The sequence below is a fragment of the Bufo gargarizans genome, chromosome 2, assembly GCF_014858855.1.
Source record: "Bufo gargarizans isolate SCDJY-AF-19 chromosome 2, ASM1485885v1, whole genome shotgun sequence".
In the NCBI taxonomy this organism is placed as follows: Eukaryota; Metazoa; Chordata; class Amphibia; order Anura; family Bufonidae; genus Bufo; species Bufo gargarizans.
Window position 1 is genome coordinate 133,614,436 of NC_058081.1, and position 15,723 is coordinate 133,630,158.

Consider the following 15,723-nt stretch of genomic DNA (forward strand, 5'->3'; position numbering starts at 1 on the left):
CCTCTAATTTAAAACTATGTCCTCTTGTAGCAGTTTTTCATCTTTTAAATATGTTTTATCCTGCAATTAATGTACTAGTTTAGTAGCTCTTCTCTGAACTCTCTCCAAAGTATCAATATCCTTCTGGAGATATGGTCTCCAGTACTGCGCACAATACTCCAAATGAGGTCTCACTAGTGCTCTGTAGAGCGGCATGAGCACCTCCCTCTTTCTACTGGTAATGCCTCTCCCTATACACCCAAGCATTCTGCTAGCATTTCCTGCTGCTCTATGACATTGCCTGCCTACCTTTAAGTCTTCTGAAATAATGACCCATAAATCTTTTTCCTCAGATACTGAAGTTAGGACTGTATCACTGATTTTATATTCTGCTCTTGGGTTTTTACGCCCCAGGTGCATTATCTTGCAGTTATCAACATAAAATTTGAGTTGCCAGATTTTTGACCATTCCACTAGTTTTCCTAAATCCTTTTCCATTTGGTGTATCCCTCCAGGAACATCAACCCTGTTACAAATCTTTGTGTCATCAGCAAAAAGACACACCTTACCATCGAGGCCTTCTGAAATTTCGCTGATAAAGATATTAAACAATATGGGTCCCAGAACAGTTCCCTGAGGTACCCCACTGGCAACAAGACTATGGTCTGAATATACTCCATTGACTACAACCCTCTGTTGTCTGTCCCTCAGACACTGCCTAATCCATTCAACAATATGGGAGTCCAAGCACAAAGACTGCAATTTATTGATAGGCCTTCTATGTGGGACAGTATCAAAAGCCTTACTAAAGTCAAGATAAGCTATGTCTACTGCACCTCCACCAGTAGACATGATCTCCCTGAAGTAAACCCATGCTGTTTTTCATCTTTCAATCCATGGGATTTTAGATGTTCCACAATCCTCTTCTTAAGAGTGGCCCAATGAAAGAGTCTGGAGGTGGCAGCAGCATAAGGAGGAGGCCATAGAGTGTCAAAATGACAGTCTGGAGGTGGCAGCAGCATCAGGAGGCCACAGAGTGACACAATGACAGCGTGGAGGTGGCAGCAGCAGCATCAGAAGGCCTCAAAGTGGCACAATGACAGAGGGTGGAGGTGGCAGCAGCATCTGGAGGAGGCCACATGGTGGCGCAATGACAGTGTGGAAGTGGCAGCAGCATCAGGAGGCCACAGAGTGGCACAATGACAGAGTGTGGAGGGAGGTGGCAGCAGTAGCATCAGGAGGAGGTCACAGGGTGGCACAATGACGGTGTGGATGTGGCAGCAGCAGCATGAGGAGACCACAGAGTGGCACAATGACAGAGTATGGAGGTGGCAGCAGCAGTATCAGGAGAAGGGCACAGGGTGGCACAATGCCAGAGTATGGAGGTGGCAGCAGCATCATCAGGAGGCCACAGAGTGGCACAATGACAGCGTGGAGGTGGCGGCAGCAGCATCAGGAGGAGGCCACAGGGTGGCATAATGACAGTGTGGAGGTGGCAGCAGCTGCATCAGGAGGCCACAGAGTGGCAAGGCAACATAGTGTTGAGGTAGCACCAGCATCAGGAGACCACAGAGTGGCTAGGTGACATAATGTGGAGGTGGCAGCAGCATCAGGAGACCACAGAGTGACCCAGTGACAGAGACGGGAGGTGGGTGGCAATACTAGTACCAGCTGAAGATGGTGGGTGAAAGAAGGAGCATTTGGCATCAGCTGTGTGGCATCAGGCAGTTGGCACAATCAGAATAGTAGCTGAGGCACGAAGCTAGAAGAAACCGGTCTCTTTTGTCAAAAGTGTTGGTGTGGCACCATGGATGATCTAGTCTGATGATCAGGCATTGGTGGGTGGAAATCCTGGTTGAGCCACACCTGATTCATCTTTACAAAGGTCAGTCTCTCCACATTTTGGGTGGACAGGCGAGTTCTTCTTGAGGTAACTATGGTCCCTGCCGCACTAAACACCTGCTCTGATGCCACACTACTGGGTGGGCAGGACAGCTTTTCCAGGGCAAACTCTGCCAATTGTGGCCACAAATCCAGTTTGGCTGTCAAGTAGTCCAGCGGATCTTCAATGTGTAGTGGCAGGGTGCTGTTCAAGTATGCCACCGCCTGCTGGTTCAGGTCCTGCTCCAGGTCTAGCTGCTGCTGCTGGTGAGTAGTTTCTTCACTAGGCGGGTGAAAAGAGCAGCTTATCAGTGACTCTAGACTCAAGTTGCTGCTGATGGAGCTGGGACTGCTCCTACCCCCCCCCCCCCACCCTGCCACAGCAGCCATGGCATAGGAACGTGATAACAGAGGGCCCCCGGGTTAGACCTGCAAGAGGAAGGACGATGGTGCAGATAGGCAGCAGCCAACTGACTACATAGGATGTCTCTATAATAGTTTAGTTTGTCCTCCCTCTCAGCGGGTGTAAAAAAAGGCACCCCATTTTGGACCGGTAGCGAGGGTCAAACAAGGTGGAGAGCCAGAAGTCATCCCTCTGCTGAATGGTGACAATTCAGCTGTCACTACGCAAGCAGATGAGCATGCATCGGGCCATTTGTGCAAGTAACTCGGAGGGACTCACTGCCTCTATCTCCACTGCATACTGCTCCTCCTCTCATGTCACCTGTGTATAAAAAACACCCATTTCGCTACACATTGCTTGTGCTTCAATGTCCTCCTCCTCCAGTTCAGCCCCCACAGGGCTCATGTGGCAGTGAAATCTAGCCTGATTTACCAGCATATGTTCCAGGACATGACATAATTTATCCCGTAGGTGACTGAAAAATAACGTGGCCTACTCAAAGGGCCTGAGCAAACGGCAGGTGTCACACATGAGCTGCCACTGGTTGACATCGAAGTTACACAGGGGAGTACTCCTGTCTGCTTCAAGATATTGTTTGTGGCCTTTCTCTGTTCATATAGTCAGTCCAACATATGGAGGGTGGAATTCCAACGGGTGGGAACGTTGCATATCAGCCTATGTTGGGGGATGGCGTTTTGCCGCTGCAGCTCAAGGAGGGTGTGCTTTGCGGTGTACGAGTGGCTGAAGTGCATGTATAGTTTCCTGGCCATTTTTAGGATGTCTTGTAGATGGGTGGAAGACTTCAGGAACCGCTTGACAACCAGATTGAACACGTGTGCCATGTAGGGTGCATGGCTCAGTCCTCCTTGATGCAGCGCCGATTCTTCCCGTTATCGTTCACCATGGTTCCGATTTTGAGTTGTCGCAGAGAAAGCCAGGATTCGATTTCTTCATGAAGAACACGGAGCAGTTCCTCTCCTGTGTAACTCCGTTTCGCCCAGGCAAACAAGGTGTAGAACAGCGTGACACTGCCGTGCCCTGCACATGTGTTATGCTGTAGGGGCACTGTGAATTGTCCCTGCAGTGGAGGCTGAGGACATGGTGGAGGAGAAGGAGGCAGAGGTGGACATTGTTGCAGGACCAACGGCGTGAGATTGTGGAGGCACAAGTGCCGTCACCTGGCCAAGTTGCTGGTGTGGCTGTACAGGAACCACATTCACCCAGTGGGCCATAAAGGATATGTATTGTCCCTGACCATAGGTACAGCTCCACATGTCGGCGCTGCCGCAGACAACGACAGGCTTAAGGACTGTCCCACCTTCTGTTTTACATACGTGTACAGGGCTGGTACTGCCTTTTTGGCGGCAAATATATGACGGTTTGGGACTCTCCACCTCGGCTCGGCGCAAGCCATCAGTTCTCTGAAAGGTGCAGAGTCCACCACTTGGAAAGGGAGGGACTGTAGCATCAGCAACTTGGCCAGGAGCACATTCAGCTTCTGCACCGTTGGATGAGTGCACACATACTGTTGTCTCTTGGCAATCGCTTCAGTGAACAATTGGAGGAGGAAGAGCAAGAACATCAGGACCAGCAGATGATGGGAAGTACAGACAGCTTGCTTCGGCTGAGGTGGGGAAGCCTTGATTGCCTGAAATCAGGTGCGTGCCACTGGGTGATGCAGCGGTTGCTTCGGCAGGCTGGACCACCACATTGGAGCCACGGTTCTCCCAGGCCACTTTATGCATATGTTGACGCAGGGCCGTGATGCCAACATTGGCACACTGGCCACGCTTCACCTTCTTCCCACAGATTCTACAAATTGCCATGTGCGGCTTAACAAAAGAACTTCTCCACACCACCGAGTAGGTGATTTTACCCCCAACACTCCGCACTGACTAACTACTACTGCAGCTGCTTCCGTGGACCCATGCAGCACTACTTTCTGGGCAAGTAGGCTCCTGTGAAGTGGGTGGTCTACCCCGGGCATGTTTGGCTCCCGACCTCCCACTGCTGCCACCCTGCTGACTCCCGGCCACGCTAGCGACTTACTGGCTCCACCGCTGCCTCAGGGGCAAGCAGCCACCCTCTTCTCCCAATGATGATGAAGCCTCTAATTCACCCAGCTCCCAAGTGCGATCATCTGCATCATCATCATCATCGAGTACTGTCTGCATGTCACTAATGTCCTCCTCAACTAAGGTGGCCACTTGCAGAACCCCAAAAAGGAGGACATCACACCCCGAAAAGGAGGACTTTGTACCAGGGACAGTGGCGCGCAATAGTTCAATACTACAGTATGCACAATTCTACATTATACAGATATTATTATGAATAGAATACAAACATTCTACCAGCAGGCTCCATATCACTGTATACACGAAGCTGTGCATATATTATTATATACAGGAGATGCCCAGCGTATACCAGCATGCTCCATATCACTATATACATGAAGATGGATAACTTATACCAGCTGTAGATATATTATTATATACAGGAGATACCTAGGTTATACCAGCATGCTCCATATCACTATATACAAGAAGATGTATAACTTATACCAGCTGTACATATATAATTATATACATAAGATACCCAGGTTATTCCAGCATGCTCCATATCACTGTATACATCAAGATGTATAATTTATACCAGCTGTATATATATAATGATATATACAGGAGATAACCAGGTTATACCAGCTGTACATATATAGTTATATACAGGAAATGATCAGGTTAAGGGAGTCTGTCACCTACCTGACCGGTTTCAAACAGGTGACATTGTTCAGTGGGGCACAAAGACATGACACAGATGTTACCTGTGTTTAGTTCTTCAGATGCTTCAAATCGCCCAAAAAGTTGTTTTTATCATATGCTAATGAGCCGTTGCAAGTGCCCAGGGGCAGAGAGTTTTCTGAAAGTGCCCAAGTTTCCCCGCCTCACTCGCGCCTAACTCCACCCCTCAGTAAGCTCAGGCCAGCCCTGTGGCTCTGTGACATCATATTTCCCTATAGGCTGTACGCGCATGACTGACGGGCACGGGCATGTGCAGTGTTCTGCCCACTGTGGGCAGAGAGACAGGGATATGGAGTGTGCATGCAGCAGTTACTGGCGTGAAATTGGTGCATGCGCACTGCATATCTCTGTGCCTCTGACCACAGTGGGCAGAACAATGCACATACCCAGGCCCAGCAGTGATGCGCGAACAGCCTATAGGAAAATATGATGTCACAGAGCCACAGGGCTGGCCTGAGCTTACTGAGGGGCGGGGTTAGGCAGGAGTGAGGCAGGGGAACTTGGGCACTTTCAGAAAACTCTCCGCCCCTGGGCACTTACGATGGCAAATTAGCATATAATAAAAACTACTTTTTGGGCGATTTGAAGCATCTGAAGAACTAAACACGGGTAACATCTGTGTCATGTCTTTGTGCCCCACTGAACAATGTCACCTGTTTGAAACCGGTTAGGTAGGTGACAGACTCCCTTTAAACCAGCATGCTCCATATCACTATAGTCAAGAATATGTTATACGGTATAACATCTTCTTGCATATATAGTAGTGATATGGACCATGCTGGTGTAACCTGGGTATCTTCTGTATATAATTGTATATGCACAGCTGTATAACTTATACCAGCTCATAAACATAATCATATACAGAAGATACCAAGGCCAGATGGTAACTAGTAGTAATACCTGGGCCTAATTCCTAGTGGACTGTCTGTGGGTTGGCTTCTGTGCTGGCTCTGGCTGAATCGACTTGCTGAAAGCAGCCTGAACGCTTGAGGCAGGCTGGGCTCAGCGGAGGCGGGCGGCTGGCTGAGTCAAGGGAGGCTGGCTGAGCTGAGTGCCTAAGAGTGCTGCTGCCTCGATCTGGCTGGCAAGGGTGGTTTCAACAGTCAGGTGAGTGTCTGAGAGTGACTATGTGTACACTATACTGTAGTCTGTACAGACTATGTAGATAGAGACTGGGCAAGTGTGGCAGAGGTGGCACCCGCGGTCTCTCCACGTCCCACACTCCTCTGTTCCAGCTTGTAAAAAACTGAATTGGCCAGTGCTGCGTGCAGCAGCTGCAGCACTGATGACGTTGTGATGTCACGATACAGCACACTGTGATCTGGACGTGCTGCCAGGCCCTGCCTCATGTCGTGGATACTTAAAGTGACCATGTCTGAGTCGGAGGCCACCAGCTGTCAGCTTAACCACCAAAAAGGAGGACTTCTGGCCGTCCGTCCTGGCATTGCTCAGGACAGAGGACCATAAGTCTAAAAACCGGACTGTCTGGCCTAAAACCGGACGCCTGGCCAGCCTATCCTCAACGGTCTCTGGGTCCAGGGCCTGACCACTCGCAACAGCAGCTCCCACGCCACTCTCCTCATCACTAGTTGCCCGCCTACTGGAGGAAGCGGTGGATGTCTCCTTCAGATCTTGTCTGGGCAGTAGCTGCTGACTGTCCTCTAGTAGGTCATCCTCGCTGTATAGTGGAGCTGAGCCCACAGTATATAATACTTGCCTGGCTGATGGAACAGAAAAGGACAGAGGCAGGTTGAGGACAGGTGAGGGCACAGGGCCTGCTCCCAGGCCATGCGAACTAAGGGTTGTGTCTGATGAACCCACCGACTCTTGGCTGGGGGTGTCTGATGTCACTTGGAACGAAGAGGATGACGAGTCAACCATTCAGGAACCGCTGGGTTGCTGGTCAAGACATGACCGCTAGATGACACCGGGAGCTCATGCCTTTCGCTGCGACTCCTGCTGCCACGTCCCCTTACTCTGCTGTGACCTGTGCCTGCGCCAGAAACATTTAGGCCTGGTGCAAAGTAAAACTGGCTTAGTTGCCCATAGCAACCGATCAGATTCCACCTCTCATTTTCCAAAGGAGCTGTAATAAATGAAAGGTGGAATTTAATTGGTTGCTATGGGCAACTAAGCAAGTTTTACTTTACACCAGTTTGATAAATCTCCTCCTATATATATTTTGACCTACTATAAGGATTGATTCATTCTGTAGAAAAAAAATAATTTTACAAATACTTTACCTCATAAAAAAGCACTTCACTGCCATTCATGGATATATAGGTGAAACTATTTTTTTTTTATATTGTGCAAAAGTTCAATTATTTCAGTAATACAACAAATTAATATTTAAAATTAAAATATTGTGAAAAGGTTCAATATTCTAGGCTCAAAGTGTCACACTCTAGTCAGCTAATTAATCCATACCCCCTGAGCAAAGGGGACCTGAGATTGTTACTTTGGGGTTTCATAAGCTGTAAGCCATTATCTTCCAAATTATAACAAATAAAGGCTTGAAATAGCTCGCTTTGCATGTAGTTTATCTTGTATATTAGTTTCACCTTTTAAGTTACATTACTGAAATAAATGAATTTTGCACGATATTTAAATTTTTCGAGTTTCACCTGTATCTGCAAATAAGCACTTTGGGGCAAATTTATCATAACTGATTAAAAGAAAACTGTCTTTGTTGCCCATAGCAACCAATCACAGCGCAGCTTTACCAAAGTAGTTTAAGTAATAAAAGGTGAGCGCTGATTCGTTGCTATTGGCAACAAAGACAGTTTTGGTTGTAAACAGTTTTGGACCCCGGTAATATGACACAGGCACAGTTGGGTTTTTGTAAGAATTATTTTCAGTTACTCCAAAATCTTTTAGGTCGTGATTCTTTTAAAAAGACAGAAAAAAAAAAATATATATATATATATTTACAAGCACCCTGGAAGAATACTACGCGTACAAACATGTTCTATTATTGAGAGACGCTCTGCTAAAAATAAACAGAAAAGTGCAATTGCGAGAGCTTAGTGGTAATCATTGATTTACCCTACATCGCCTTGTCTCGTCCTGAGTGAATTTCAAAAGGCGGCATTGTTTGAGGCAGCCAGCTAAACTTATTCTGGCACACAGGATGCCAAGATCAAATGTACACAGTGCTTCTCTTTGAGAGGCTTGCTTTGGAACACACAGAGCACAATTTTCTTTGCTCTACAGCCGCAAAAATATCAAATTCATTTTCTCTACACATTTTTTCCTTATAAAAGTTTTTACTTGATGTTTGATTAAATAAATCGGTTTTACAGGCTTTCTAGGTTTTTAGGGGTCAGAAAATAGACATACAATATATTGTACTTTTTAGAATGACGTCATTTAGCTCTAGAACATTTAAAAAGATCTGGTGTGACCATAGTGAACCACCAATATCGCCCTGCCTTCTTATGTGACACTCATAGGGCTCAAGGAAACTGAGGTCTAAGGGGTTGTTTTTGGCGTTCTCACACCTGAAGGCTGATGTTCTACAGTTATTGTCTGTGTAGGACTAAGGAGACAATTCTTTTTATTTTTTTTATCCTCTTGAACCATTATTTTTACTTAACAGGGACCCTCAACTTAAAAACCTCATGCACATGACTGTATGTATTTTGTGGTCCATAAAATGTGGATCTACAAAATATGGATGACGTTCGTGTTGCCTCCACTTTTTTAGCGGACCCCTTGGCTTTGGTCCATGGTCCACATTTTGTGGCCAAGTATAGATGTTTTATATTTTTGCAGAATGGACATACAGCTGCGGAAAGCACACACAAAACACACGACATGTAATAATCTTGGTCACAAAATGCGATTCACAAACCCATTGGGTCTGCGCAAAATGGACATCACACAGACTTAACCCGTATTTTATAGATACACATTTTGCAGACTGTAAAATATTGTTTACATTAGACCTAAATCAGAATTTCTTAAATTTTAAGTAGAATAGAACTTTAAAATATGTCTGCCAATAACACTGAATTCATATTCAAATGGTATATCAATTAATTATGGATGTTCACAAATACTTGAAAACTTTATGCTAAAATTAGAGATGAGCGAAGTATTGGAAAATTTGATTCGTCTGCTTCGCGTAATTTTACAAAAAAATTCACTTTGGGACAAATTACTTCATTACAAAGCGCAAGTAGTGGGTGCAATGACAGGGAGCTGCGATTGTGCTGCCCCCATCATTGTACCCCTCAGATGCTGCGTTCATACATGATTGATTAACCCCATCCATTTGACTGAGAAGAGTTAGCCGCTGCCATTTTGATAGAAGATCTAGTGTGAAATCTCGCGCAGCCCGTGATGACATCATGCGTCAGCTGACGTGGTGACATCATACGTCATCGTGCACAGGATTTAGTTTGAGATCTTCAATCAAGAAAGTAGCGGCCGGCTCTTCACGCTCAAATGGATAAGGTAAGTATGATTTTTTATTTTACACCGGATTATTGCTATCAGATATCATGAACATGTACACCATTTCAGGTAAAATTGATTCGTTATCTGAAGGAAATTCGGCTTTGCCGCAAAATAAATTTTCCCTGAAATTCAGATTGAATTTGTGGAGTTCGATTCGATTAACACCAGCTAAACTATACAGTATTGTAGTATTGGAAATTGTTAAAATCAAGACAGACATCCATAAAATTCTTTTTTTGTGAATTGGATGAGGACCCATTTATTTTAATGTTCTGTCCACATCCGTATTTTCGTTCCATAGCCCCACAAAAAATATAGAGCATGTCCTATTCTTTTCCATTTTGCAGACAAGGATAGGCATTGTTAAAATGGATCAGCCCCCCCCCCCAAAAAAAACGGATGCCATACGTATGCCAAAAGGACGTCATGCATATTTTTTGAAGATCAGTGTTTTGCGGACCGCAATACACATACGGTTGTGTGAATGTAGTCTTAGGGTTCTTTTGGACAAGCAACAAATCGTCCATGTTCCGGCCAGTAAACATATATAACATTCTATGCCAGTTTGTTGGCTTACAAAAGTCACAAATTTTGTCACAAGTGTGACAACTTTTTAGCTTTTTCCAACATCTTCACCACTTTTCCTTAAAGTGGGTGGGGTGTGGGCAGGAGGAGGTAGCCAACTAGTGGAAACTCTGCCACCTGACTCATTTACCAACATATAAAGACTAAACTGTAGCGTTTACTATGAAAGTTTTCAAAAGCTACTAAAAACACTGTGCGAAGGAAGCCCGTGGCCTCATGCGTGCCATTGTATTATGTATAATTCATCCTTGTACAGATGCATAATACAGAATCAATACAAATGTATGGACCCATCCTGTAGCGCTGTGTGCCTCCGATTTTGTATGAAGTTTTTTCACACTGAATCTACATGAAAACGTCAATGAGGTGCTCTCTCTTAGAAGTAATATAGTGACCATCTGGTGCCGACATCTTGGCAAAACAGAACCTAGGTGTGTGCGTGAAGTGAGGAATTTGAAATTCCCCCAATGACTTCTTTTACTTTTGAAAGCTGTCATTTGCTAATGGAAGCAAAATATTTAACTTTAAATGTTTTTTTTTTTCTTTTTACATTTGCTGATATACTGACACCATAAGTCTAGGATTCAGCATTTAATTGAGCATTTGAAGCCAAAGCCAGAAGAGGACTTAAAAAAAGTCTTTCCTTTCCTCCGTTTATGACCCATTCCTGTATTTGGCTTCAAAAACTGAATAAAAAAACCTGAATATGGTAACGCAGTCTAACACTTCCATCAGAAAGGTGTATTTTTTTTAACTCAATGTACTAACATTCTGTGCCAGTTTCTTGGCATACAAAATTCACAAGTGCCGTTTTGTGACAAAGCATGCAACTTTTTAGCTATTTCCGACACTCTCGCCACTTTTACTAAAAGTGAGTGGGGTGTGGACAGGATGAGGTAGCCAACTAGTGGAAACTCTGCGGCCTGACTCATTTACCAACATGTGTGCCTGAGCAGTGGTGCATATTACACCATCTCCCCCAGCTCCTAGCTGGGGTAGATTTCTGTTCTGGCATAGGAAAAGCAGAAGATGAGACATATTTATGAAGAGGGATGTGCCTCTTAATAAATTGGTTGGATCTTCTGTTTTTACTAAGACTAGTTTGAGAGACACTAGAACAGTGATGGCTAACCTTGCCCCCCTTGCTTGGCTGCTTTTGGAACATGTGCCTGTGTTAAACCAGATGTTGGTGCTCGGAGACCCATGATCTGCAGAGCTGGAGGGACAGAAGCGGCAATTGAACCCATTGGCAGGGATCTGGTAAGTATGTTCACCACATGGGTCCAGCCTGTAAAAAGCATCATAAAAGTGAACAGATTCAACTTGTAATTTAATTAAGTTATGGCTGTGATCAAATACATAACAATATACAGAATGTGCTGAAAGTGTATTTGAAGTTTTTGAATTACAGTTGACTAGCGTAGAACAGAGACAGCCAGCTTACAAGACAGTAGGTTTAACCTACCCGAAAAAAAGTAATAAAGAGATAACCGTTCTCTTACCACTACCATTTAAATAAGGTATCCCACAAATATCATCAACTATCTACAGGATAGGTGATAAATAGTGGGGTATGACCGCTGAAAGCCTTGTAATCCTACGAATGAGGAATTCCCCTCTGAATGGTGCGGTAATACGCATGTCAGTCCAATGCTCCATTCATTTCCATATTCACAGGGATATGCAAGTGTATACAAGACAGTGATTGGCTGCACCAGGTTCGTATACAAGCATCCGGATTGGCGGATCCGGCAGGCAGTTCTGGTGACGGAACTGCCTGCCGGAATCCTCTGCTGCAAGTGTGAAAGTACCCTTAAATGTATTGGTTTATTCAATTCCCCAGTTTAATTTCCAGATCTTTCATTTTCATTTCTTTTCCTTTCAAACTGTTCTGTGATGGCTTATTGACAAATGCCTATTCGAAGAAATGGTGCCCGGATACTGTACCTTAGCGCTCAATGTAATGCATCATCAAATGCTGATGCTGGTTTTCACGAAGACGTTAAAGGAATCAGTTTTAGAACTGATAGGCAGGAGGATTTATTGCATGTTTTTAAATCATGGATACGTTTAACAAGAGTTCCGGTTTTTAGCCTTACATATCAATGAAGCAGTCCTTTCATTTAATCAATTCATTGCTGATTGGTTGCTATGGGTTACTGCATATCTCACTGTCCATGTCTTCTGGGATGATAATAAAACTGCATGCTGCATGTGTCTTGACTACTGTTTGTTGTTGAACTTTTGTACTGGATTTATTCATTTACAATTCTAAGAATCTGATTCTCATCATGGGCATCTTACTCTGGAAAGAATCCAGCTGTTTTCTTCATTATTTGCATTAGATAAAGATTTTAAATGCTTTTAGCATATTCCATGTTATAATGGAGAAATAGAAAAAGCACATTTTAGGGCATATTTCCAGCTATTTAATCAAAGTTTCTTGCAGACACATGCTAGAGGGCCCTTCTTCTATTGCCCGCAGTGTATTTTAAATGACTGTTGAAAGTATGATTTAGAGCTTCATACAGTCCCCAGTTCCTGTGCAGAACTATGTATTTCCAATTTACCAGACTACAAACCAGCCTTGGGATCCTACTGTCATCCTCCCTTCTGTCTCTCACTAAGGGCTCATGCACACAAAAGTATTTTCTTTCCGCGCCGTTCCGATTTTTTGGCAGACCTTATGCTGAACCGTTCATTTCAATGGGTCCGCAAAAAATTCTAATGACTCCATGTACATTCCGTTTCCGTAAGTCTGTCCGCAAAGAAATAGAACATGTCCTAATACTGTATTGTCCGCATTACAGACAAGGATAGGACTGTTCTATTAGGGGCCAGCTGTTCCGTTCCGCAAAATACAGAATGCACACGGACGTCATACGTTTTTTTGCTAATCCTTATTTTGCGGACTGCAAAATACATATGGTCGTGTGCATGAGCCCTAACTTACATCTATATATTGTTAACATAAAGAAATAAACACACAGGGGGACATTTATAATTTGAGATTGTTTTCAAGTCACTTTTAAGTCTGGTTTTGCGTTGTGTGGTCGCACCAAATTTATGAAATGGTGCACAGTTTTTATGTATTTGGTGCAACTGCATTATGCTGTATGACTTTAAAAAACACCAGCGGGCTTCCTGGCGCAGGTGGTTAATTTCTGGTGACTTTTTTTTGAGACATTTTCAAGTGTCGCAGATAGTAAATGTGCCATAATCTAGGTCTCATCTCACTTTTCAGCCTTGGGGCTCATCCACACAAACAGGCCGGGCCCGTCCTGCGGACTGTAAATCGTGGTCTGCAATGCAACTGTAGGGCCACCGCATGCGGAGGAAGCACCCATTCACTTGAATGGGGTCCACAGTCCGCATCCGACTATCTGCATCGCAAAAAAGTAGTGCATGCACTACTTTTTTGTGATCCGGAGGACAGAAACGCCATTGTTTGTCTCTTTTCATTTTTTGTTATATGACTTAATCTTTCTTCTTTTACTTTGACAGGAAAACTATGACCACTTTATTATTAGTGTTCGTGTGTTTGCGTGTCATCGCTGCAGCAATATCAGAGGAGCTTTTAGGTGAGTATTTGAAAATCCATATTAACATTGATTTAGTCTGCCCGTACACATTCAGGCTTTGATCAGGTTTTCTGATGTAGTTTTGAAGCTAAAACCAGATGCGGATTCCCAAAAGAGAAATAGAATCTGCCTGTTATATTTTCTCTCTCTTAAAGGCGTTCTCCAGGCTTGAAATATTGACTGGTTATCCTCAGGCTAGGTCAGCAGTAGATTGCGTGGCACTGGCTTCCGCAGTGTCAGGAATTATACAGTGTAAGCAGCTGGAGACAGACAGCTCCTTAGATTGGGTAGCAGTTGTGCCGGAGTATTGCAGTTCTGCTGAATAGGAGCTGAGCGGAAGTATGCCAATGCCCAGAGACTACACAGTGTATAGAGCCTTCTGCTTCCTGAGGATAGGTCTTCAATATTTGTTGCATGAAACACCCCATAAACTCCTTAAAGGGGTTGTCTCACTTCAGCAAGTGGCATTTATCATGTAGAGAAAGTTAATACAAGGCACTTACTAATGTATTGTTATTTTCCATATTGCTTCCTCTTCTGGCTGGATAAATTTTTCCATCACATTACACACTGCTCGTTTCCATGGTTATGACCACCCTGCAATCTATCACTGGTGGTCGTGCTTGCACACTATAAGAAAAAGCACTAGCTTAGGTGCACTGCCACAGTCCCGGTAACCGAATAGGCCAGAAGTTTTCCCTATAGTGTGCAAGCACAACCACCACTGATGGATTGCAGGGTGGTCGTAACCATGGAAACGAGCAGTGTATAATGTGATAGAAAAATGAATCCAGCCAGCAAAGGAAGCAATATGGATAATAACAATACATTAGTAAGTGCCTTGTATTAACTTTCTCTACATGATAAATGCCATTCGCTGAAGTGAGACAACCCCTTTAAGGCCAAAGCCTAATTTGGCCTAAAGGACACAGCCTCATTTTTCATATTTGACATGTGTCACTTTACGTGAACAACTTTGGAATGCTTTTTTTTCGTGACAACTTAGTACTTTATGTTAGTCATGAATCTTGGTCGATATATTTTGTTATTATTTATAATAAATAATGATAATAATTATGAAAATGTAATAAAATTTGCAATTTTCCAAATTAGAATTTCTCTGCTTTTAGTCATAGCTCACATAGAAGCTAATAATTAATATTGACCATATGTCCACATTATGTTGACATCATTGCTTAATTAAACTTTTATTTTTTTGGAGCGGTAAAAAGCTTTCAAGAAAATTTCCAAATCCTATTGTTTTAGGGACGAATTCCATTTTAAAGTAGTTTTCAGAGGCCTATGAATTAGACCTCCCATAAATTACTCAATTTTAAAAACTTCACCCCTGAAATTATTCAAAATGGCACTTAGAAGATTTGCTAAGCCTTTACGTGTTCAAAAGAATGAATGCAAAGTAGAGGTGAAATTTAAAAATTTCATTTTTTGGGAAGATTTTCAATTTGAATCTAGTTTTTGAACAAAGCAAGTGATAAAACAGAACTAAAAGTTTATTGCCCTGATTCTGTAGTTTTTTAGAAATACCCTAGATGTGGCTCTGAAGTGCTACTTGACTTAAATACCGACCTCAAATTTGAAGGAGTTTCAGGGTGCAGAGGCCTTGAGTTGCTGAAACTAAACTGCTAAAAAAAATACTCTAATCTGGAAACAATACCTCTCAAGGAATTAATATATGGGTGCAGTGGGCATTGTGACCCCACAGATATTTCATAGAATTTAGAATAGGAGCATGAAAATAAAAAATTGCACACTAGTTTGTAGTTTTAGCTCCATTTTTTTTTACAAGAGTTAACAGGAGAAAAAGCCCCGAAAAATTGTTACGCAAAATTATCTGAGTACAGAAATACCCCATATGTAGTCCTAACCTGCTGTTTGGGGACACAGCAGGCCTCAGAAGGGGAGGACCAGAATTTTTGAAAGGGTTTGGAAGCCAGGTTGAACTTGCAACACCTCTCAGATACCAGTAAAGTGGAACTCCCAAAAAATAACCCAATTTTTGTAAGGAAAGGCAATC

At 43.6% G+C, this 15,723-nt stretch overlaps 1 protein-coding gene across 2 annotated transcripts in view; it reads left to right on the top strand.

Annotated features, from left to right (window-relative positions):
- The window catches only part of ACAN (aggrecan), a 102,634-nt gene that overhangs the window by 30,702 nt on the left and 56,209 nt on the right, over window positions 1-15,723 (top strand). For both annotated transcript variants that reach the window (XM_044279467.1, XM_044279468.1), the window contains exon 2: window positions 13,612-13,688. In XM_044279467.1, the coding sequence (XP_044135402.1) occupies window positions 13,619-13,688 (70 nt within the window). In that variant the 5' untranslated portion in view covers window positions 13,612-13,618. The remainder of the gene's footprint in view (window positions 1-13,611; window positions 13,689-15,723) is intronic.